General features: G+C 45.8%; 1 protein-coding gene across 1 annotated transcript; it reads right to left on the bottom strand.

Moving 5' to 3' along the window:
* Positions 1-4,559: 4,559 nt before the first annotated feature.
* On the bottom strand, positions 4,560-11,471 carry MIMS2 (mitochondrial inner membrane scaffold 2). Its single transcript, XM_088467178.1, has 3 exons — positions 11,127-11,471; positions 8,144-8,310; positions 4,560-7,221 (listed from the first exon to the last, which is right to left on the bottom strand). Exons 1-3 carry the CDS (start codon positions 11,328-11,330, stop codon positions 7,008-7,010), a joined length of 585 nt encoding a protein of 194 aa, XP_088323304.1. The 5' UTR covers positions 11,331-11,471; the 3' UTR covers positions 4,560-7,007.
* Between the last annotated feature and the right edge of the window lie 11,675 nt (positions 11,472-23,146).

Below are 23,146 nucleotides of genomic sequence, written 5' to 3' on the forward strand. Positions count from 1 at the left end.
AGCACTGCTGGATTCTCAGAATCTGAGAATTTTTCTGGCGTAAGACAAGATCTCCACTCTTCAACTTGGAGTGTGCGGATGTCTACGCAGTTGACATATGTCATTACTCTTTGTGATGCGTGGTCTACCAGAGTGTCTACCTTTTTGGTAGGGTGGAATGTGCTCAGTTCCATTCCAGGCCTTGCCATAATTGACTCCTCTCCAGATGGATCGAGTTTTTTTCCATTGGATCGCTGTTCAAACGATGATGCTTTCTCCGAAGGCGAGTCGGTCTCTGTCCGGGTGGCTATGGCCATCTCGTCCAGGGTATTCTTTGCTACAGACAGTATCTGGTCCGCATTCGTTTCGGGGCAGTTGGACGTCTGTTGCTTCCGCCCTGCCACTTAACTTGTTGGTACTTTAGGCTGTCTTGGGCCTTCGCTCTGGCCTAACCCATATGTCACGGTAAACCTGAATAGGTTTAGTCCGACAGTGTCACAACAGTGGCTTCCATCTAGGCAACACTGGTAGTTGGGTGGCAATGACAGGAATGTCATACATTCTGACATAGTCCAAGGGTCTTCTCCTGGCCAACTCTGCAGTGTTCATTCCCGGAGCTCTCCATTGGGAAGTAGGCTTCCTCAGCCGTCACGACGTGCATCCCGGGGACTAGTCTCTTCTCCAAGAGAGGTTTCAACTCCTGGTGGGCAGAGGGGGCCTCCCTGAGGTGATTGATCCTCATGGCCTTCTGACTATCACACATTACCGGTGTTACAGTCCAGCTCTAGGAGTACTGTAGCTACATTCAGTGACTCTTTGTCAGTGAAGTGGTCCTTCCACTTTGTGTACCTGTGTCCTCCGGTCTCCCTTCTTCCTCGAGGTCTTTGGAAGTTTAATTCGAGACAGAGGGGCTTTCCTTCTGATGGCTCCAGTTCGTCCCAGACATCACTGGTACTAAGATTTTCGGAGTCTCCTCATCGATGCTCCGTTCCTACTGCTTCACTATCTGGACCTGTTGTCTCAGGGTCCTTGTTTTTCCCTGGACCTGGATCGTTTGTCTTTACTGCACCCCTACTGTGGTCCTAGGGCTTCCCTGGCTCTGTCTTCATTGAGATGTTTAGAGCAGATAGGCCAGACTTTGCTGGGATCTGCCACGCTGTGGCATACATAATTCTTATGGTATCGTACCTGTCGATACGATCCTCCGGTGTCCAGGATTTCCAGATATTCTGGCATTCCTTCCGGCTGGCTTGGGTTTCACCCTCGGCCTGGCCTTCCTGACAGTGCGGATCTCTACACTGTCGGTATGGTTAAGATATGGAATTGCTCCACTCTGGTATCCAGTTCATCCTTTGGAATGTTTTCTGGATTATGCCTCCATTTGTCCTCCCTAGGGACTCCTTGGGAGTTAGTAGTGGTTCTTTGTTCCCTCCGGGGACAGTCAATTGAACCGCTGGTTGTGATAGCCATTACAAGGTCTATTGTTTAAGCTCTCTCTCTCTCAGGTGTTTATATCAACCAGGAGAGTGTCTGAATTGGGAGCGTTCTCAGGTGGCTCCCTCTTCTGGAGGGCATCGTGTCAGGGTGTGAGTTGCTCTCTCCCTGTGTTTCTTTTTAGAGTGGTTTTTAGGTTCTATATTATTCTGGAACTTATGGTACGGCCATTCAGTCCCCAGTCCTCTCGGCTGGTGTGGTCTCTTTGACTGTGGTCCGGCCTCTTTGGCTTTATGTGATCCGTTCAAGTTCCTTATGGAAATCGGACTCCTTATCGGTGGTCTGCGGTTTCTGGTTTTCACAGGAACAGATGGCCGGCCTATAATGAAAGGTTGGCTGGATGGCCTTGTATGTCTTCCTCAGGGGCCTACCCATGGGTGGGCATTTCTGTCGTTGAGGCTTGTTTTTTTTCTCGGGCAAGGTAACCCTCGTGGGCGGCTCGCTGTGGCGCCTCGGCTGTTTTGCCTTACTAGGTGACCATGTGGTCTTCTGTCCACACCTTTTTAAGGTTCTAGGCATTGGTTTCCGTTGCCTCTCAGGATGCTTCCTTTTTGGCGACGGATTCTCTTCTCAGCACAGGAGCGTCCCCACCCTTGGTTGAACTGCTTTAGGACATCCCCGAGGTCAACCCTGTGGACCCCCTATGGACCCTGAAGAAGAAAACAAGAGATATGGTAAGAACTTACCTTTTGTTATCTCTGTTTCTATGAAGTCCATAGGGTCCACAGGGCGCCCGCCCTGACGCACCTGGCTTCATATGGGCTGTGTTACTGGTCACCGGTTTCCCGTCTCCTTTTCTGTGAGTATGGTTCTTGAGTGTTCCAGTTTTCTCTCTCTTTTTCTCTCCTCCTCCAGCCTTTGGCTACTTACAAACTGAGGTGCCTCTGGCTGGGGGGCGGGGTAATAGGGAGAGTGGACCCAAGTGCATCCTGGGAGCTAAAAGCTTTAACTGCGTGGTGCCCGGATTTGGTTCCCAACCTATACCCCAAGGTCAACCCTGTGGACTTCGTAGAAACAGAGATAACAAAGGTAAGTTCTTACCATATCTCTTGTTTTTCTTTAAATGAAATGTGACTTGTTTAAGAATAGCGTGACTAAGGATCTCCGTAAGTCAGCGCTTTTCAACCGCTGTGCCGCGGCACACTAGTGTGCCGTGAGCGGTTCCCAGGTGTGCCACGATTATCCGATCCCGAGTTCCCAAATGTGCTGCTGCAATCATTATTACCGGACTTGAACAGCGCTGGGATTTACCAGGCGCCCAGACGCGACGCGACCAACAACCTATGACTCATAGGTCACGCATGTCATGTCGCCTTACCACCTGCCCAGTGCTGCTCCTCGCCTGCCTTCCCACCCACCCAGGCCAGTGCTGCTCCAGCTCCAATGCTCCGTAACATAGAAAGACGGGCACTCTTGACAGTCCCTCTGCATAAACTGCTGCCGCTGAAGGAGGGAGAGGAGAACAGAGCTCCTTCAAAGTATTGGCCAGTGCATTTTTATTTATTTTATTACTGTGGGGGACAATGTGGGTGTAATTACTATGGGGCCAAAGTGTTTGTTTTATTACTGTGGGGGCCAACGTGTGTGTAATGTCTGTACTGTGGGGGACAATGTGTGATTACTGGACTGTGGGGGCCAATGTGTGTGATTACTGGACTGTGGGGGCCAACGTGTATGTAATGTCTGTACTGTGGGTGAGTGTAATTACTATGGGGGACAATTACAGTAGGGGACAATTCTTTATTACTGCAGGGGCCATTTTTTGCTGTAGGGGCAGCAATGTGTGTTTGTTTTTCTGTGGGGGCCAATGTCAGTGCTTTTTTTCTGAGGAGCCAATATGTGGGTCTTTTTTTCCCGTCGGGGCCAATGTGTGTCTTTTTTTCCCTGGGGAGGACTGATGGTGTGCCCCAGCAATATTAAAATCTTGTTCGGTGTGCCGCGAGTTAAAAAAGGTTGAAAATCTCTGCCGTAAGTAATCTCTCTTGTATAAGCCACAGAAGTTCTCTTAATAGTCACCAGTATAGTATGACCTGGTGCATCTTAATCCCATCTCATTGTGAATTAGATGCATTTTCGGGGGGAAGTGGCAGATGCTAGCAGAGTTGCAAGGAACCTGGCTGCTCATACCAGGCCTCTTGCGCTGCATGGCGTATTGAGGATACATCTGTAAACCATACTAATAATCAGGATAATTCCTAACCATGGTACATGTTTTTCAGATGCTCTCTGCATCCTTTGCTGACCTTCATGTTCCATCTGGCTTTGAATTTGCAGAAATTCTTGGCACCGACAGAACCTCTTTCATACAGTTTTCAATATTAATCCATCCATCACTGGCTTCAGGGAGGAGGGAAGAAATATTTTTTCTAATCTGCAAAGATATATGTATGCAAGATCAGCCATCACCATTCAAAGGCTCGACTCATCCTCCAGAGTTCAGAAACGCAGATCACTCAAACAGAAGATGACAACCTGCATCACGCACCGGGCTGAGATGTCACCCTATGCTGCCATTTTATATCAGTCATGTAGATTAATAAAGAAAGAAGAGTGCACCTTCATCAGAAACACGGGCTGGGGCTACTCTATTTATACAAACAGTGAATCCATCCCCCCCACCCCCCAAATAGCAAATAATCATAAGTAGGTGCTGCATCAGAGACTGGAACCAACACTTGTTTGTGCAAGTACGATATCTGTCACCTCATTCTATGGAGATTTTGGGTGTGGGGGGGGGGGGGGGGGGGGGTTTAAGGCAGAATTTAATTCCTCCATGTGAGTATTTTTATAACGGACTTTGATTTTAAAAACTTTTCACTTATAATATACACACGTATCCTAATTTATGCCATTTATTCCTCTGGTTTCTGTATATTTTAACAACTTAAATATTCATTTATACTCTGGTTCAAATGCGAACTGTAACATTGTTATGCTAAGCACACCTAGCATAGATGGGCTTTACATTCTGACTTGGCAGCTGTTGGTGACAAACTTTATAACTGTCATGAAGTGAGAGAAAGATCTGACAGAAACAATTATCTAGTCAGAATTCTAAACACGAGTGAATTGCATAGGAAGTCAAATATAACTTTTTATTATCTGCAAAATTAAACAACCAAAGTTATATAATTATACTGCAACAAATGTTTTAATTTGCATGACAGTCCCAATTTGAAACCTGTTACACAACAGTTTCAAATTGTTTGATAATACTCTGGTAAAGGCAGCCATACACTGTGCAATTATTAGGCCGATCAGCCAATTATCGGCTGATAATTGCATGGTGTATGGCTGCGACCGAGTACCAATTATCACTTATTTGGGCATAAGAAATCTTTCAGCATTCCTGACTGATGCGATAATTGGTGCTCAGATCTGACCATGGATATGCCCTCCATCAGACAGAGACCAATTATCTGAGTGTATGACAATGAAAAGCTGCATACACACGTAAAGATTTTCTGTCCAACCATCCAACTAGTTGATTGGTTGGAATGAAAATCTGGTAAGGTATAAAAGCAAATGACAATTTGCTCCCAAACGCCGGAAAATGGACAAAAACTGTTTGTGAAATGTTTGATCTAAACAATTTGTTCAAATTTGTCTGATGACCATTTTAATCTGTTTTCTGGCATTTAGGAGCAAATTGCTGATCATCAGTTACTCCCATACGTTACCAGATTTTCATTCCAACCAATCAACTAGTTGGATGTTAGACAGAAAATCTTTACGTGTGTGCCAGCCTTAAGATAAATGGTCTGTCTGTATGAAGATGAGTTTTAGCTCAGTGTCTATGGCCAGCATGAGCGAAGTGTGAACAATTATACAATTATCTGTCCAATCTGGCTGGCTGGAATGTAAATCTGGTAGTGTATGGGAGCAAATGACAATCAACCATTTGCTCACAAACACTGGAATACGCAAAAATGGTCGTTCAGACAAATTGGTTAAAATACACGAATTTAACCACCTTGGACAATTTGTTTTTGTTCATTTTCCAGTGTTTAAGACCATATGATCGACTGTCATTTGCTCCCATACATTACCAGGTTTTCATTCCAACCAGCCAGATTGGACAGATAATTGTATAGTGTATACCCAGCATAAGGGGTATATTTACTAAAGTGAGTTTTTTTTTTTTTTAGAAGTGCCCATGGCAATCAGATTCTAGTTACCTTCTAGAAGGTGCTAGTTAAATGTTAAGTAGAATCTGATTGGTTGCTATGGGCAACATCTCCACTTACACTCACTTAGTAAATATACCCTAATGGTGAGTGAGGATAGGCTCATAGGGGGAGATTTATTAAAGCTTGGAGAGAGATAAAGCACCAACCATTCAACTCCTGTCACTTTACAGGCTGTGTTTGAAAATTGACAGTTAGGAACTGTCTGGTTGGTGCTTTATCTCTCTCCAAGCTTTATCAAATCTCCCCCATAGACATGGTACAGTGCAGACATCAATTGTGAATTGCTGCACCAAAATGTTAAAAAGATGTTTGTTGAAGCTTTAAATAGTCATTACAGATTGAGTCTCCCATATCCAAAATGGGACCAAGGCTATTTTGGATATCGGAATATTCCGTATAATGGAATATTTGCATACCATAATGATAGATCTTAGGAATGGGACCCAAATCTAAACACAGAATGCATTTATGATTCATACACACAGCCTGCAGGTAATTCTATACAATCGTTCAATAATTTTGTGGGTCAAAAAAAGTTTGTGCACATACATGAAATGCATTCATGTTTCATATGCACAGCCTGAAGGTAGTTTTATACAATATTTGTAATAGTTTTGTGCCTTAAACAAAGTTTGTCTACATTGAATCATCAAAAAGCAAAGGTTTCACTATCTCAGCCATGCTAAAAGTATTTTGGAATATTTGGATATGGGAGACTCAATCTGTACAAGCAAGGCAACTGACAAGAACATCAGCAACGTTGCACATAGCTTGCAGGGTTTAATCTATAATCATTGATATGTTGCACGGACCATTTTCAACACGTGTAAAAATTGACTTGGGGTAGAGGGGGGTTGCTTGTTTGGGACTATTCGGTAGTGCAGCTTTGCTAAGAACCTGTCTCTTGTTCTGGACTCCGCCACATCCAGTGGTGGAGTAAGTATTGTATCTGTCCAAAAAGTGGTTGCCTTCCCAGCAGGTAGTAAGTGCACTTCATTAACACCATTATTTAATATAACATCACCTGAACGTTTTACTAAACAGACAAATGAGTTTATAACAATTTCTACTTATGTATGATACATTAGGTATCCAATTTTTGCACTACAACAATATACTGTGCTAGCGGTTTCACATTTATTAGAAATTGCTGCGCTAACCAATACATAGATTTCTAAGGGTCATTATTAGTGCAGAGTTTGTTATTTAAGATTGCTGTACTAGCATAGTGTGAAAACAGAGCTACTTCCAGTGTATAATTAATAAAGTATGGAACGTATTTCAAGAAAAAGGTAGTTTTTCATCCCAAGGATCCAAGATCAAATCTATGTTCAGTATCCATTACTAGGTTTGAGAAGGGGGCTTGAAGAACCCAATCTTTCTAAAGTATCTGACCAGGAACGGTACAGACACTACTGTGATACTGATTCGCACAGGAGCAAAGAGTTTATGGATGGCGTACGCCAACACAAAGGTACTGGTGCCCGCAGCCAGCTTGGATTGGACGACCGCCTCACTGAAGCCAACTTTAAGAAGAAGTGAGGAAACATCCAGGCCACTGTGGGAACATAAATGGAACACAACATCAAAAAAAATATACTCTGCAGCTTTTCAATGAAAACTAATTTAGTTAAACTAGACACCTCAATGCTTAAACAAAGACTCATGGTGGGTTGGGTAAAGGATCCCGGTGGTCAGAATACCGACAGCCGCATCTTGACACTATTAGGTAAGCATCACTACACTAACCCACGTTTCCTGCAGCCTAACCCTATCCCCCATCACAGCCTAACACTCCCCATAACCCTAATACCATTTGGATGTCGGCGGCCAGGATTTTAGCACCGAAATCCTGACCGCCGGGATGGTAAATACATCCCCTCATGGCAGCAAATGTAAACATTCCCACGCCATTACAGTACTAAAAAAAATGTAACACTGTATTTGTATGGAGCAGAGTATATTCTAGGTCTAGGGTAAGCAATCTGATAGATTTTGGTGGCCTCATACACTTCCCAACTTCCTCACAGGGCCACACCTGTGCTTGAGAACGACCAAACAACAGTCCAAAGTATGCCATAAATAACAGATGTGAAGTGGGCTTTGCAGCTCTGGTTTCTAATTGGTCATGGTCAGCAGCCCAAATGTTATATTCTTACAATGCTACAGTAGACTCTCTCCCACTGCATGCTCCAGCAAGCAGGGTTCCTATGTATAGACACCTTGACCTTCCTCATGCAGAGAAGCAGATGAGGGTAACAATAAATTTGAGTAAGTTTTGCATTTCCACTCAGATACCACGCTTTTGGCTGCAGAAGACATATAAGATGGCTGCGTTTAATTTAGTTTGGAACTTTTACACATACTGTATTTGTGAATGTTATTAGTATATATTATACAGTATAATGCAACTTGTATTTTAAATTTTTTGTGGTCTTTAACTAGTAATATGAAGGCTCCCAAATGACAATCAATTATACCTTGAAACAAGCACATAAAATATTCCCAGGGAAACCAATGAAATGCAGACGTGGAAAGTAACAGCAACACCTCCATATTCCTTAAAGACGCGTTTCAGCTGCTGTGTCTTGTTTGGCTTATTTCCATCATTATCAGCAGAGATGTCAGTGTCTTTGCCAGAGGTGCTCTATAGAATAAGCAATACATTCATACATCAGTAATACAGAAATCACAGTGCAGTCAATGTTCAACAATAAACATTCTCAGATTCAATAACGTACAAAATAAAAGGTTACCTTTATATTACATAATTCCATTGGGCACATTTTAGTAATATGTATTTGGAGGTCACGGTTAGTATTCGCTGATAAATGCCAATATTCAAATCACAGGGCAGAAATAAAGCCACAACATTCTATAAGTCTAGAAATGAAAAAATGGCTTTTATAGCGTTGCAAAAAAGACAGACATAAGGGCCTATGTATTAATAAAAAACAGTCCTTATCACAACAGACATTTTCAGTTTTAACACAATTTCCCCTTCTATCTACTAACTTAAGCTGCATACACATGTAAAGATTTTCTGTCCAACCATCCAACTAGTTGATTGGTTGGAATGAAAATCTGGTAAGGTATGAAAGCAAATGACAATCAGCAATTTGCTCCCAAATGCCGGAAAATGGACAAAAACTGTTGTTTGAACAAATTGTTTAGATCAAACATTTGACAAACTTGTCTGATGACCATTTTCATCTGTTGTCTGGCATTTAGGAGCAAATTGCTGATCATCAGTTACTCCCATACGTTACCAGATTTTCATTCCAACCAATCAACTAGTTGGATGGTTAGACAGAAAATCTTTACGTGTGTATGCAGCATTACTCACAGGGACAGGGACAATGGTAACAATAACAGCAGTCCCTGCAACGTACCTTGTACATCCCCGACATACTGGAGGAGACATTCACATGGTCAGATTTAAGAGCTGGACAAAGCCTGCGAAGAGCGATTTTTAGAGCCCTCTCCTACCATGATGCCTTCATAGGCATAACGTGGTTATGTCATCTGAAGATGGCGTAAACTAAAGGGGCCATAGGGGTTAGAATGTAGGCCCCATTGAAAATAATGAGGATGCGGTCTGCATTACTATTTAGCCTTTCGCAGGAGAGTTCTGTGAAATCTCCTGCATTAGGCTATTAGTACATAGCAACAAATTCATAAAATTAAGCAGAAACTGTAGTTTGATAAATGAGCCCTATAGTACTGAAAACTATACCAGGAAAAAATATTAAAATTAGGATTCAGTTGTGCTTTTATGTGTGGATGATTTTTAACATACATTCAGTGCAAGAATGTGCTAAAAAAGATATTTTTTTTTTTACATGTGCAAAAAGAAAATATCAAATAATCCAAAACCTTTCTGAAGTGTCAATCATGCCACAGGATGGGTGTGAGCACAGATGTGTTACTCTGATCAATAGAGCAAATGAGGACATAAATGTTCATGAAAAGTGGGAGATAACACCATTAAAAAAATTAGGAAATTGTCATTTTAAATGAGCCGAATTTAAAACAAAACACAATAGCACTAAGGAGATCAACTTTTCTTGGAGCGGAACAGTAATTTGCAGAAACATGCATCACATATACTAGTAACATACAGACGTGTCCTATCCCCAGTGTGCCATAAGGCGCCCAGTACTTCTGAGAGGAGTAGCGTACCATCTTATTTGCAGATGCAGCGATACACCACTCACAGTGTATCACAGATGCTGGGCTGCAACTTTAACCACAGATACGCTGGGCTCCAACTTTAACCACAGATACTTTAAACACGTACAAAGTCGCAGATGAAGCACAACGTAACTTGGCGTGAGAAAAAGCTGCGGCCGATGCATCGTAGCACTTTGTATACAGATTCAGAATCAGTCGCACACAGCTATACAAGTGTTGCACATCAGATTGATCAGTGCAATCTAGCAATGTAGCTTTGTCGCTTACAGTTATTCTATTTGTGCAAATAATAACATTTTGAGCAAAAAAGACACTAAGGCCGAGTTGCCTTGGACCTAGCGAGCCAAGAAGGACTGCTAGGGATGAATGAAGCCACATTGTATGTGGACACATCTATACAGGAGGTTTATTCAAGTTCTCACCAATGTAGTGTGTTTATATCCAACAACAAATTACACCCGTATAACTTATTATTCCTGCCTCTACGGTTTTTCACTTTAGGCAACAAAAATTTAAAAAGTTACTTTTCAAAACCTGCTGTCCACATGTCCCTTCTGCGGCATCCTCACTCAAGCACTTACCTATTAGAAAATGCTTAAACACCCACCATTCAGATCGGGCCTGTCCCAAATGACAACCTGTATGTTCCAGGTTCTTTTCAAACAGCCATCAGAATATTTGTCAGATTTGAGCTCCACTCAAATACTTATCCACTAGTTTGCCAGTTCTGGAAACACCTCCAAACACGCACCCCACCTACCTGTCATCTATTCCCAAGCCACCTACTTGCTATCATCTATCCCCAAGCCACCTACCTAACAGTTCCTTTAATGATACACCGGGCGTCAGTTGTTTGACACACTCAAAAATGCAGCACTTACCTGCCAGTTCTGGGACAAACACCTGTCAGTGATTCCTTATACCCACTGGAATACCCAAGCACCTACCTGTGTGTGACTGCTGCTAGGATTAGACCGGTGTGTGAGGGGATGCACACAATGACAGGCAGGTGTATGGGTGCATGGTTGGTTAGTGCCAGAACTGACAGCTGGGTGACTGCCTGGGGCTCAGACCTGACAGACAGGTAACTGGTGGTCTAAAGTGATCCAAGAACTAAAGTCTAGGACTCGCTCAAAACAAGTCCCAGCCAGCGGACAGTTTTGGAAGACCCTCCTCCAGCACCCACCATGTCACCTACCTGCCTGTGCTGTACACCTACCCCACCACTAGCCCTCAGCCGTAGCTGGTTTATCCTATCCAGCTACCCACCTGGGACATGTGTCTGCCGATAGCATTCATTCTAATCGCCGGGGGAAATCCGATCAGGGAGAAGGATCCAGGCCGCACAGCCCCGGCCTCCCGTAGAAAGTTAAGCCGCCCGAGTACACCACCCGTGCACACCCCGCGCAGACCGAGTAGGCCAGGTCTCAACATGGAGCCACGGCGGAGGAGCAATCCCGGGAGAGCCACCATTGTGGCAGCTGCACTCGCATTAAGACTAGCACTGCTTACACCCGGCCATACAGGGTAATTATTAATGTACTATGCTCTGACTGTACAATTACCCTGCACAGTGAAACGCTATCTAGTCCATAACACCCCCCACTAATCTACTTTATCTCTCCCTCCCATAAGTACAGGTCCCCTCCCTCACCCCCTTCCTTTGTAATATGTATTAGTTAGCTGTCCTGAAAATATAACCATAGAAATAGCACTGTGCATGAGATTAGAGTAAGGGGTACTTGGATGCTGCAAAAATATTGTATTACATTGCAATTAAATAGTTAATTGATGTGTTATGCATTGCACACTGGAAAATATTCTGTTATGTAATATTGTGTGCGAAGCATTCTGCAGGTGTTATATATTATTCTATTACAGTAAACATGAATACAGGTTGAGTCTCCCATATCCAAAATGCTTGGGACCAGGGGTATTTTGGATATCAGAGTATTCCGTATTTTGGGATATTTGCATACCATATTGAAATGTCTTAGGAATAGGGCCCAAATCTAAACACAGAATGCATTTATGATTTATATTAGGGATGTGCAGGCTCGGATAGGTTCGAGTTTGCACGTGGAGTTCGGATTTTTCCCTCCAAAAAAACGTAACTCAGAAAGAGGCAAAACGTCATCTTGCATGGACGAACATCATCATTCGTGGACAAAAGTCCAGGAATGATGATGTTCGTCCATGCAAGATGACGTTTTGCCTCTTTCTGAGTTACGTTTTTTTGGAGGGAAAAATCCGAACTCCACGTGCAAACTCGAACCTATCCGAGCCTGCACATCCCTAATTTATATACACCTTATACACACAGCCTGAAGGTAATTTTATACAATATTTTCAATAATTTTATGACTCAAAGTTTGTGCACATACATGAAATTCATTTATGTGTCATATATACCTTATACACACAGCCTATAGGTCATTTTATACTTTATTTGTAATAATTTTGTGCCTTAAACAAAGTATTGTGTACATTGAACTATCAAAAAGCAAAGTTTTCACTATCTCAGTCATGGTAAAAATATTCTGTATTTCAGAATATTCCGTAATATTTGGATATGGGAGACTCAACCTGTAGTATGTAAATATATATAAAACTACATGCTTTAATTTGTGAAACAAAAACAGAATAGATATAGATATTTAATATGCATGGTATGGTAAAATTAATACTTTGTACCTGAAATGTAAATGCTCCATAGGCCATATAGTTTTACAAACCAACCATATACCCATTGTGCCAGCAAATAACCCATATACCTTCATATGGGGATGCAGTTTATTTACCAGCGTCTGGAATGCCGGACGTCGAAATCCCGACACTGGGAGCCCGACTCTGTACTAAAGATAAACATCTAAATCCCTACGCCTATCTTTCGACAGATGCCAAAATCCCGGCGCCCAGCAACCCAAATGAAGGTAAGCGGGGACTGTTAGCTGTTAGCCGCAGGAGGGGGAGGGTTAGTTTTAGGCACCCCTGGGGGGGGGATTTAGGGTTAGCCAGCCCCCGGGGGGGGGATTAGGCATCCCCCCTGGAAGGGTTAGGGTACGGTAAGGGGTGGTTAGGGTTAGGCATCACCAGGTGGGGGGGGGGAGATTATGGTTAGGCACCACTAAAGGAGGGTTAGGGTATTTACCAGCCCCCGTCGGGATCCTGACAGTTCGGGCTTCCAGCGTCAGTGTTTAGTTGGCCGGCATTACATACCAATTCCTCCATATGAACTCACATGCAGCCGCATAACCAGTGTAACTTGCTATAGCCTTATGTGGTACAAGATAGCCAATATAATCCATAGCTACATAACATACCTGTATATAGCCCCAGTAACAGTCTATAGTCAATAAGGAGGGTTGGTGCTTAAAGTAGATGAACTTAGGTGGTTCCCTGGTGCACTAGTTTGTAAGGGGCACCAAAAGCACTAACTGAGTGAAATAGGGGGCTAACACGGAGTCCATTTTGCAGATGGATCTTGCGATTTTTAGCACTGTGCAAGTTTCCGAGCAATGCATATGCAACTATAAGCATCTGCAAGCAATTCATACATAAGTCAGTCACATCTCCACTTGCAGCTGAAGGGCTGTAACTGAGTAGTAACGGGGCATTTGCATGTAGGCTAAGTTGAGTGAGGGGATGTATTCAGAATTGCAGGCTCTGCTAAGTTCTGCAGGATTTCCTTAGAAATCCATCTGATTTCTAACATATTTCTACTGACTGCTATCTCCACAAGCCATGTATAGGGGTAGTGCGACCGCATAGAAAAGCACAACTCTGCATATATTCGTTTGTTCTTTTGCGAAAATTTTGCCTGAAAATTTATCTCCATATTCAATTCCATTCTGTTTTCGCCTATGCGAAAAGTCAAGGCACTGAAATTAGCGAAACGTTTTCTCCACAGAATAGCAGGAGAAAAAAAGTGTAAAATCTATATTTTGGGGTGCAGATGTTGGGAAACATCTCAGAACCCTTGGTATACCCCTCAAAGGACAATTTACCCCCCAAAATTAAATAAACAATTCCAGGAACACTCCAAAAAACGCCTTTGAAATTTGGCGTGAAAATGAAAAAAGTGGGGGGACAACTTCAAAAACTAGCGAAATAAGCTTCTGGGGGTGCTCTAAGAAGGGGCCAAGTGTTTTTGGATTGCAGGTGCTTGTATGCAGAGGAATTAAATTTTTTCTAAAACTTCACTTTAGAGACATTAAAATATGCTAGTACCTATTTTCAAGTACCCTAAATTTGATGGCTTTACTAATTTTCACCCAAAAATACTGCTTAATGCCATTCTTCACCACTTTTGCAAGGACGCTAATAACAAGGATTTTAAACAACTTCAGTACCCCAAATAGTTTTATTAGGGCTATTGGAACACGTCTACATTGATCCCCAATGCTAGTTCATCTTTTTTTGGGTACAGACTGATTTCCCCAATTCTGACAGTACTTTCCGCCTGGTCTGCATTCGCCGATTGCCGTTTATGCCTGTTTAGTAATTGAATACAGCGAAAAGCGTGAATGCGCACAATAAGTTTTCTCATCCAAAACACGCGATGTAGGCGAAAAGTCGGGTAGGCGGAACTTTTCGCGGATGCAAAACTAATTGAATACGGCCCTTAGGGGTAAATTTACTAAGATTTGAGTTTGATCGATTTTTTTTTTTTTTTTTTATAATTTCAGTTTGCATCTCCGAATCTCAGGTGATTTTCCCGTTTTTCATCTTGCAAATTTACTAGGAAGTGAGTTTAGCTGAAAGTGAGTTTTCCGATGGTGAAGCAGATCGAGATATCTCCCCCGAGTTGCAAGTTTAGATGAGATTACAAACCTGAGATTACAGTGTTTTCTCTTTGCCAAAATCTCCCAAGCAAGCAGCCTGCACATATCCGTGAGATATATGAAGGCTGCTTGTGTCTTATACCTGTTAAAAAAGGGGTTAAATCTTAAAAAAAAATCTTTAAAAAAATAATGTAGGGTCCCCCCAGCCGTTCCTGGTTCCAAAAATTACGGGGAACAAAACCAGTAGGGTTCCCCCGTAATTTAGGAACCAGCACCTGGCTGCAGGGCCAGTGTTGGTTTTAAATATAGGGGGGAAAAATTGCGTAGGGGTTCCCCTATATTTAAAACCAGCACCGGACCCAAACCAACCGGGATGTAACGCCATAGCCAGGAGCACTATTACCGGGTCTCCATGGCCAAAGCATTCTCACTCCAAGCCGGTCAGGCCAAGCTGGGGATCTCAGGGAAGGTGGGGACCCCCCAAAAAAGGGGTCCTCCCTCTCTAGAAACCCCAGGCTTGGTCTGAAGCCCGGGGATCTTCCCCGCACCCCTGGGCTGTGGGTACGGGGGTAATAATGTGTAAAATAGTATTAAACTATTGTATTTTACAGTGGATCTACAGGTGCCAGCATGCCTGCCCTTTGGCACTTGGGGAACTACAAGTGCCAGCAGGCGGCCGGCACCCGTTCCCGCACTGCAGATATAAGTATTTTTTCACACAATAAGCCGTTTTTCACGAAAAAGCAGTTTATAGCGGCTGTTCAGTATTTTAATTCAATTGCCTGTTTATAGATCAGCTGCGGGCCAGCAAACAAACCCTGTGTTGATTTACAGATTTCACCTGAGATCTGTATATAGTAACAGTATCAGTATCTGTAATAATAGTAAAAGTAGTAGTTGTAGTAGCAATATACTGTATATTCCTGTACCCCTGCATGTTCCTCTCCTGCTCTTTTCTCTCTTCACTTCTGTAGATCGATATATCGCCCCTGCACTATATATTGATATTGCATTGGGTCGATGTATGGGATATCCATCTGTATTGTAAATATGTTAAGGTGCTGTGAGGGGAGGGGGCAGGGTCTCCACTGGTAAGACACACATGTACAGCATATATTTATTTTTTTATATATATATATATATATATATATACCGTATATACTCGAGTATAAGCCGAGTTTTTCAGCACAAAAAATGTGCTGAAAAAGTACCCCCTCGGCTTATACTCGAGTCAAGTGTAGCGCTGACCGGACGGAGTTCGGTCAGCGCTACACACTGCCAAACACATAGCCGCCGGAGCTGGCAGCTGCGTGTTTGGTGTAATCAGCAGCCGCTGAGAGTCTATCAGACTCTCAGCGGCTGCTGCTGCTTCCACTGCGGGAGCCATCTTCCGGCTCCCGCAGTGGGTGATGGGAGACACGTCGTCATGACGACGTCTCTCCCATACAAAGCGGCCGGAGGAGCGGACAGCGGCGGGACCAGGAGCGGGAGTTACAGGTAAGTGATTATTTTTTTTTATTCTTTTCACGTCTCTCTCTACTAGGGGGGGGGGGGGGACTACAGGGTGCACTACCAGGGGGCATTATCAGGGGGCGATTACTACAGGGGGCACTAAAAGGGGAGATTACCACTGGGGGAACTACAGGGGGCACTACCAGGGGGGGATTACTACAGGGGGGGATTACTACAGGGGGCACTAAAAGGGGGGATTACCACTGGGGGAACTACCAGGGGAGGATTACTACAGGGGGCACTACCAGTGGGGGATTACTACAGGGGGCACTAAAAGGGGGGATTACTACTGGGGGTACTACCAGGGGGGGATTACTACTGGAGGCACTGAAAGGGGGGATTACCACTGGGGGCACTACCAGGAGGGATTACTACTGGGGGCACAACCAGGGGGAATTACTACTGGGGGCACTACCAGCTGCTGCCATTTCCCACACTAGGCTTATACTCGAGTCAGTAAGTTTTCCCAGTTTTTTGGGGTAAAAGTAGGTACCTCGGCTTATATTCGGGTCGACTTATACTCGAGTATATACGGTATATATATAATATACAGCATACAGAAGGCGGCGGCACTCGTCAATAGTATAATCAAAAAAACGGGTCACAGACCATCAGCAATGTTTCAACGTTTCAATCTCAATAGATTTTCATCAGGAATAATTTACAATACAAAAAGCACTTACCTAAATACACTTCTAAAACACCCCAAGTGTGCTGAAGCCCGAGTCCATCTGAAACACGTGTTGACGTCATCACGTTGCACAATGCAAGCGGATGTGACGCCCACCAGTCAGAAGTTACTGTGGCAACAGTAAACAAAAGACAGTGAGCCCTGCACCACATGAAACAAATATAAAAAATATAACAGCAGCGGAGAAAAACATTAATAAGTATCAAAATGTCCAGCCATATGGAATAGTAGGCAGAGCGATTGCACTAACAGTCAAAAGCAATCATATATAGAAATTAAAGAAAACATGTCACTCAAACTTTCATTCAAACCGTACGGATGTACGGTATTCAGAATGTGAATCCAGCGTGCTTCACATTTTAAAAGTGCTTTAGCTCTGTCTCCTCCCCTCAAACTGTCTGGCACAAAATCTATCATTTTATAGCGTAACGTGGATAGAGCATGTTTATGTTCTTTAAAATGCCTAGCAACAGGCTGCTCCTCTTCTCTACCCTGCAGGGCTAATCTAATGGATGACCTGTGTAAGGCCATCCGTTCTTTAAATTGTCGTGTAGTTTTCCCTACATACATGTGTCCACACGGACACCTGATATAATACACAACATACTGACTAGAGCAGGTTAGGACATGTGTGATTTAAAAAAAATTTCCCGAGTAAGGATGCACAAAAGTGTCACCCGTTTCTAGGTAGCCACAGGTAGTGCAACCAAGGCATTTATAATTGCCCGTTTTTTTCATCAAAAAATGGGTAGATTGAGTAGATTTCCGTCCGGAAATATCCATATGTACCAGTCAATCACGTAGATTTTTCCCACGCTTATAGCATGGTAACAGACTAACATTCTTCAGTAGGGGCAGCTCTTTATCAGCTTTAAGCATGGGCCAAAAGTGTTTAGCCGAGTTGACCAATTTCTTACTACCAGCAGAGTAATTGTTGACCCACACCAGTTTATTGTCAGTGTTACTCTTAATGGTAGAAAGAAGAGTATGTTCCTTAGCAACTGCCATCGCTTTATTGCGGGCTTTATTCAATACAGGCAAGGAGTATCCCCTGTCCAATAAATTTTTAGTCATCAAATCCATTTGATGGCTTTCATCTTCCTCATTGCTACAAATCCTCCTCACTCTCAAGTATTGAGAGAAGGGTAGGCCACTTTTGAGTGAAGCGGGATGATGACTGGAGGCTAGTAACAGATTATTGCGATCAGTGGTCTTTTTAAATATTGATGTGGCAAGTCTGCCCTCATTGTGTGTAATAAGTACATCTAGGTAATTGATACTCTGGGAATCAATTTCATAGGTGAATTTGATATCTGGATCGCTAGCATTGACAGATGTCATCATGTCTAAAAATTGTTCTCTACTCCCACTCCAAAGCACAAATACATCATCTATGTATCTTGTATACAACTCAATGTATTTGGAGAAATTGCTATTACTTAGAAATAGATCTTTTTCTACGCTAAACATGAAACTGTTCGCATAAGCTGGGGCTGCGCATGAGCCCATTGCGCAGCCCAAGACCTGTAAGTAAAAAGCATTGTCAAAAATAAAATAGTTTTTTGTCAAAATTAGTTGTAGTACTTCTAAAAAGAATGAAAGATCCGGACCCGTAAAAAGCTGGTTGTTCGTCAATAAATGTCTCATTGCAGACAAACCCCTACTGTGCGGGATACTAGTGTAGAGGCTTATAACGTCAATCGTGCACAGCCAACAACTAGATGGAATATCACCCAAATTCTTAATTTTCTACTTCAGGGTCCATAGGTGTGACGTCAGTCGCAGGGCACCAAAGAGTTAAGCTTTCAGCCTCCCAGGATGCACTAGGTCCCCCTCCTATACCCCGCCCCCAAGCCAAGGCATCTCAGTTTAGTTTGGTGCCCGGCCGGAGTCAGGTGCACCTGTCGGAGTGGGGGCTAGAAGAGCCCCTGAAGCTTTTTCTTCATGCAGCTGTGGCTGCACATCTGGATGAACAGCATGGACAGTCAGTCCTGACGTCCATGCTGTCTTCCCTACACCCCGCCGGTACCAGAACGCCGGTACTGATCCGGGGATGCTGGTGGGCATCTGGGGTCACAGCTAGCGGTGACCCCAGATGTTCCGGACTATGGCCGGATTCAAGGGGGACAGAGGTAAGCAGCGGGGTCCCGCGGTGGGTCCCCGCTGATCACATGGTCCTAAGTCCCCAGGCAGGGGGCTCCCTGGGGACTGGCTGCAGCGTGGAGCCAGGCGACCAACCTGCGCTTCCACTACCCCCTTGGACAGCGGACCGCAGCAGAGCGGTAGCGCTGCGGCGTCCCAGGGGTTAAATGCATGCCAGGGGAGTGCGCCTTCCCTGTCTCACAGCCGACGCCTCCCCCGCTGCACACAGCCCTCTGCCTGTAACTTTTCTTCTCAAGACTGTCAGCTTTATTACTGTCCCTGTTCTTTCTGCTAAGCCCTTGCGGTGCGGTGCTGCAGGGTGGTCTCTCGCCTATTTAATATATAATTGGTGAGAGGGGTCACATACGTGGTGCCATCATGTCTGAAAGTGATTTTCCCCTCCGGCTACAGTGTACCACGTGTAAAGTACCGATAGCGAAGGGGGAGGGTAGCGCGGAGGGCCTTTGCCGGCAGTGTTTGTCCATGGCGCGGCCTCTTACGGTTACACCACCGGTACAGGAGCCGCCCTGGGCTTGTTTCGCTCAGGCGCTAACAGCTTTAGTGGGCCAGTTAGCTCCGCAGCCCGCGTTTACTCCGATGGGTTTGTCCCAGCAGTCTGTGGTGTCGTCACCCATGCAGGGTTTCCCACGACAATTGGTGGTACCCCACAGTCTCCCTATTTCCCCGCTCCCGGTTTCTCAGGAGCCAGCGTGGGTTAACTCCCTGACGAGTTCTGTACAGCACTTGTCGGATGTGTTGCAAGGGGAGTCTGTGATGCGGCCTCATAAACGGCCGGTGGCGTCTCTGTCCGCTCCTTATGAGGATGACGAAGGGACGTCTGATGATGGGGAGATTCTGGATCCTTACGATCCATACTAAGGACGCTGATGCTAAGTCCAAAGTATATATTCCTGGACTTATTCGGGCGGTCCGCACAGCCTTGGTGATTGAGGACGAAGTTCCCCCAGCGGCTAAGTCTAAGTATGCCTTTTTCAAAGACGTGAAGGGCGATGCCACAGTCTTTCCTCTTTCGGGCCAGTTGGTGGACCATTTAGAGGAGGCGTGGAAACAGCCTGGCAAAAGATACCAGCCGCAGAGACGCCTGGCGGTGGCTTATCCGTTCGCAGATAATTATTTTGCTAAGTGGGAATCCCCTCCACAGGTGGATTCTCACGTGACCCGTCTTGTCCGTAGTGCCACATTGCCGATGCCATCCATGTCCTCCCTTAAGGATGCTACGGACTGCAAGGTAGAAATCTGCCTGAAGTCCGCTTATTCCCTTGCGGGGGGGGGCAGCACGGCCGGCTATGGCCATTTGCTGGGTTGCCAGAGCGATGGAGCGCTGGGCGGATTCATTAGAGGCTTCTTTTGATTCCGACTGTCCTGCCGAACAGGCGGAGTTGATTGGCAATCTCCGTGATTCGGCCACCTACATCAACGAGGCGGCTCTAGACATTAGTACTCTGGTGTCTAGAATTTCTTCAGCAGCGGTAGCTGCTCATCGCACCTTGTGGCTGCGATCCTGGAAGGCGGACGCAGATTCCAAGAAGGGTCTGGAAGCGTTGCCGTTTACCGGAGAAGTTCTCTTCGGTCAGGGTCTGGATAAGATTGTGGCCACGCTGGCGGCAGCCAAATCGGCTTGTCTCCCGTCGGCCGCTGCTCCTTCTGGTTCTGGACCATCGTCCTTTCGGTCATCTAGGGCCCAGGGCAGGCCCAAACCACAGTCGTTTCCTCGTCAGGCTGGCCCTAGGAAATCGGTCAAGCCCTGAAAGCAGGCATGGAGTACCAGACGTCCGGCCCCCAAGCCAGATGACAAGCCTGCGGCCTGATGGTCCGGGCCTCCCTTTGGGGGATCCCAGGGTGGGAGGCCGCCTGCTGCAGTTCGCCCAGTGTTGGTCGGTCACTACGACAGACACTTGGGTTCTGGAGGTGGTCTCCCACGGGTACACTATGCTCCAGGCTGGAGTTATAGTGCCTGTTCCATTCTCCCAGAGGGGCCAGGGTTTCTATTCAAATCTTTTTTTGGTACAGAAACCCAATGGGTCGTATCGTCCGATTCTCAACCTCAAAGCACTCAACAAGTCTTTGCGGGTACCGAAGTTTCGGATGGAGACCCTACGGTCCATCATTCTGGCGCTGGAACCTGGGGACTACATGGTGTCATTGGACATACAGGACGCTTACCTGCATGTCCCTATTCTTTTGCGCCAACAGTTCCTCAGGTTTGCAATCCGCAGCGACCACTTCCAGTTTTGGGCGTTACCTTTTGGCCTGGCGACAGCACCACGTGTTTTCACCAAGGTGATGGCGGTCATGGCGGCTTCTCTGCGGCTGCAGGGAGTCCGCATGTTGCCGTACTTGGACGACCTGTTATTGGTGGCGGGATCTCCAGAGCTCCTGTTACGCCACTTGGACCTGACCATTGCCCTGCTGCAACGGCACGGCTGGCTAATCAACTGGCAGAAGTCCACTCTAATCCCGTCTCGGAGGATTCTGCATCTTGGAGCCTTATTGGACTCGGGACAGCAAAAGATCTTCGTGACGGAGGAAAAGATCTCTGCTTTACAGTCAAGGGTGCGCAGTTGTCTGCACAGCCGCCGGGTGTCTCTACACTCGGCGATGAGGTTACTGGGCTCCATGGTGTTGGTGTTCGACATGGTGGAATATGCCCAGTTTCACTCCAGACCTCTGCAGCACCTGACCCTGTCAAAGTGGAACGGGCTGCCTCAGTCTCTGAAGTCCCAGACGATTGTGTTCACCCCGGAGGTTCGCCTGTCCCTTGCTTGGTGGTTACAGACGACCCACCTCAGCGAGGGACGTCCATTCTGGGTTCCAAATTGGGTCCTGTTGACAACGGACGCCAGTCTTCGGGGCTGGGGAGCAGTTTCGGGTCCACATCTGTTCCAGGGCAGGTGGACGCCGACAGAAGCGGAGCTTCCAATCAATATCTTGGAACTCCGTGCGGTCTTCAATGCTCTCCAGCAGGCACATCGGTTTCTCCAGGGTCACACGGTACAGGTCCAGACGGACAACGCTACCACCGTGGCCAACATAAACGGGCAAGGAGGAACCCGAAGCCGGGCGGCTCTCGTAGAGGTGTCTCGGATCCTGGTTTGGGCAGAGCGCAATCTTCCGGCCATATCAGCGGTCTTCATCCCGGAGTGCTCAATTGGGAGGCGGACTTTCTAAGTCGCCAGGACGTTCATCCGGGGGAATGGTCCCTGCACCCGGACGTTTTTCAACTACTGGTGGACAGATGGGGTCTTCCAGAGATCGACCTCATGGCGTCCCGGCACAACAACAAGTTGCCGGTGTACGGGTCTCGCACAAGAGACGAAGGGGCGTCTCTGGTGGATGCTCTGTCCGTCCGGTGGACGTTCCGGTTCGCATACCTGTTCCCTCCGGTCTCCCTTCTTCCACGGGTAATCCGGAAATTCAAACAGGAAGGAGGGACGCTCCCGTTGATAGCTCCCGCGTGGCCCAGACGGCACTGGTTCTCAGACCTTCAGGGTCTGTCCGCGGACAGTCCTCTGCGGTTGCCGCTACGACTGGACCTCCTGTCTCAGGGTCCTTGTCGTCACCCGGACCTGACTCAGCTGTCTTTGACGGCGTGGCTGTTGAGACGGCCATGCTGAGGTCCCGGGGGTTTTCCAGCTCTGTGGTGCGTACCATGTTGCGAGCTCGGAAACCGTCTTCCGCGAGGATATACCATCGCGTGTGGCATACGTTCTTCCAGTGGTGTCGACCGAGAGGTTATGCACCGCGGGAGTTTCGTCTGTCTCGGATTCTCGCCATCCTGCAAGCGGGACTAGATCATGGGCTTCGCCTTGCTTCTTTGAAGGTACAGGTTTCGGCCCTGTCTGTCTGGTTTCACCGTAGGATTGCTACAATCCCGGATGTGCGCACCTTTATGCAAGGTGTTGTCCGCATTCAGCCGCCCTTTGTTCCACCTGTGGCGCCTTGGGATTTGGCTGTGGTCCTGAGGGCTCTCCAAGGACCGCCGTTTGAACCACTGGGATCAGTGGATCTTAAATGGCTAACAGCTAAGACTGTTTTCCTTCTGGCTATTGCTTCGGCCAGACGTGTTTCTGAGTTAGGGGCTCTTTCTTGTAGACCCCCTTTCTTGGTTTTTCATGGGAACGGGGCAGTACTCCGCACTC

The sequence above is a fragment of the Taudactylus pleione genome, unplaced genomic scaffold (assembly GCF_031769625.1).
Source record: "Taudactylus pleione unplaced genomic scaffold, aTauple2 ptg000069l, whole genome shotgun sequence".
Taxonomy (NCBI): domain Eukaryota; kingdom Metazoa; phylum Chordata; class Amphibia; order Anura; family Myobatrachidae; genus Taudactylus; species Taudactylus pleione.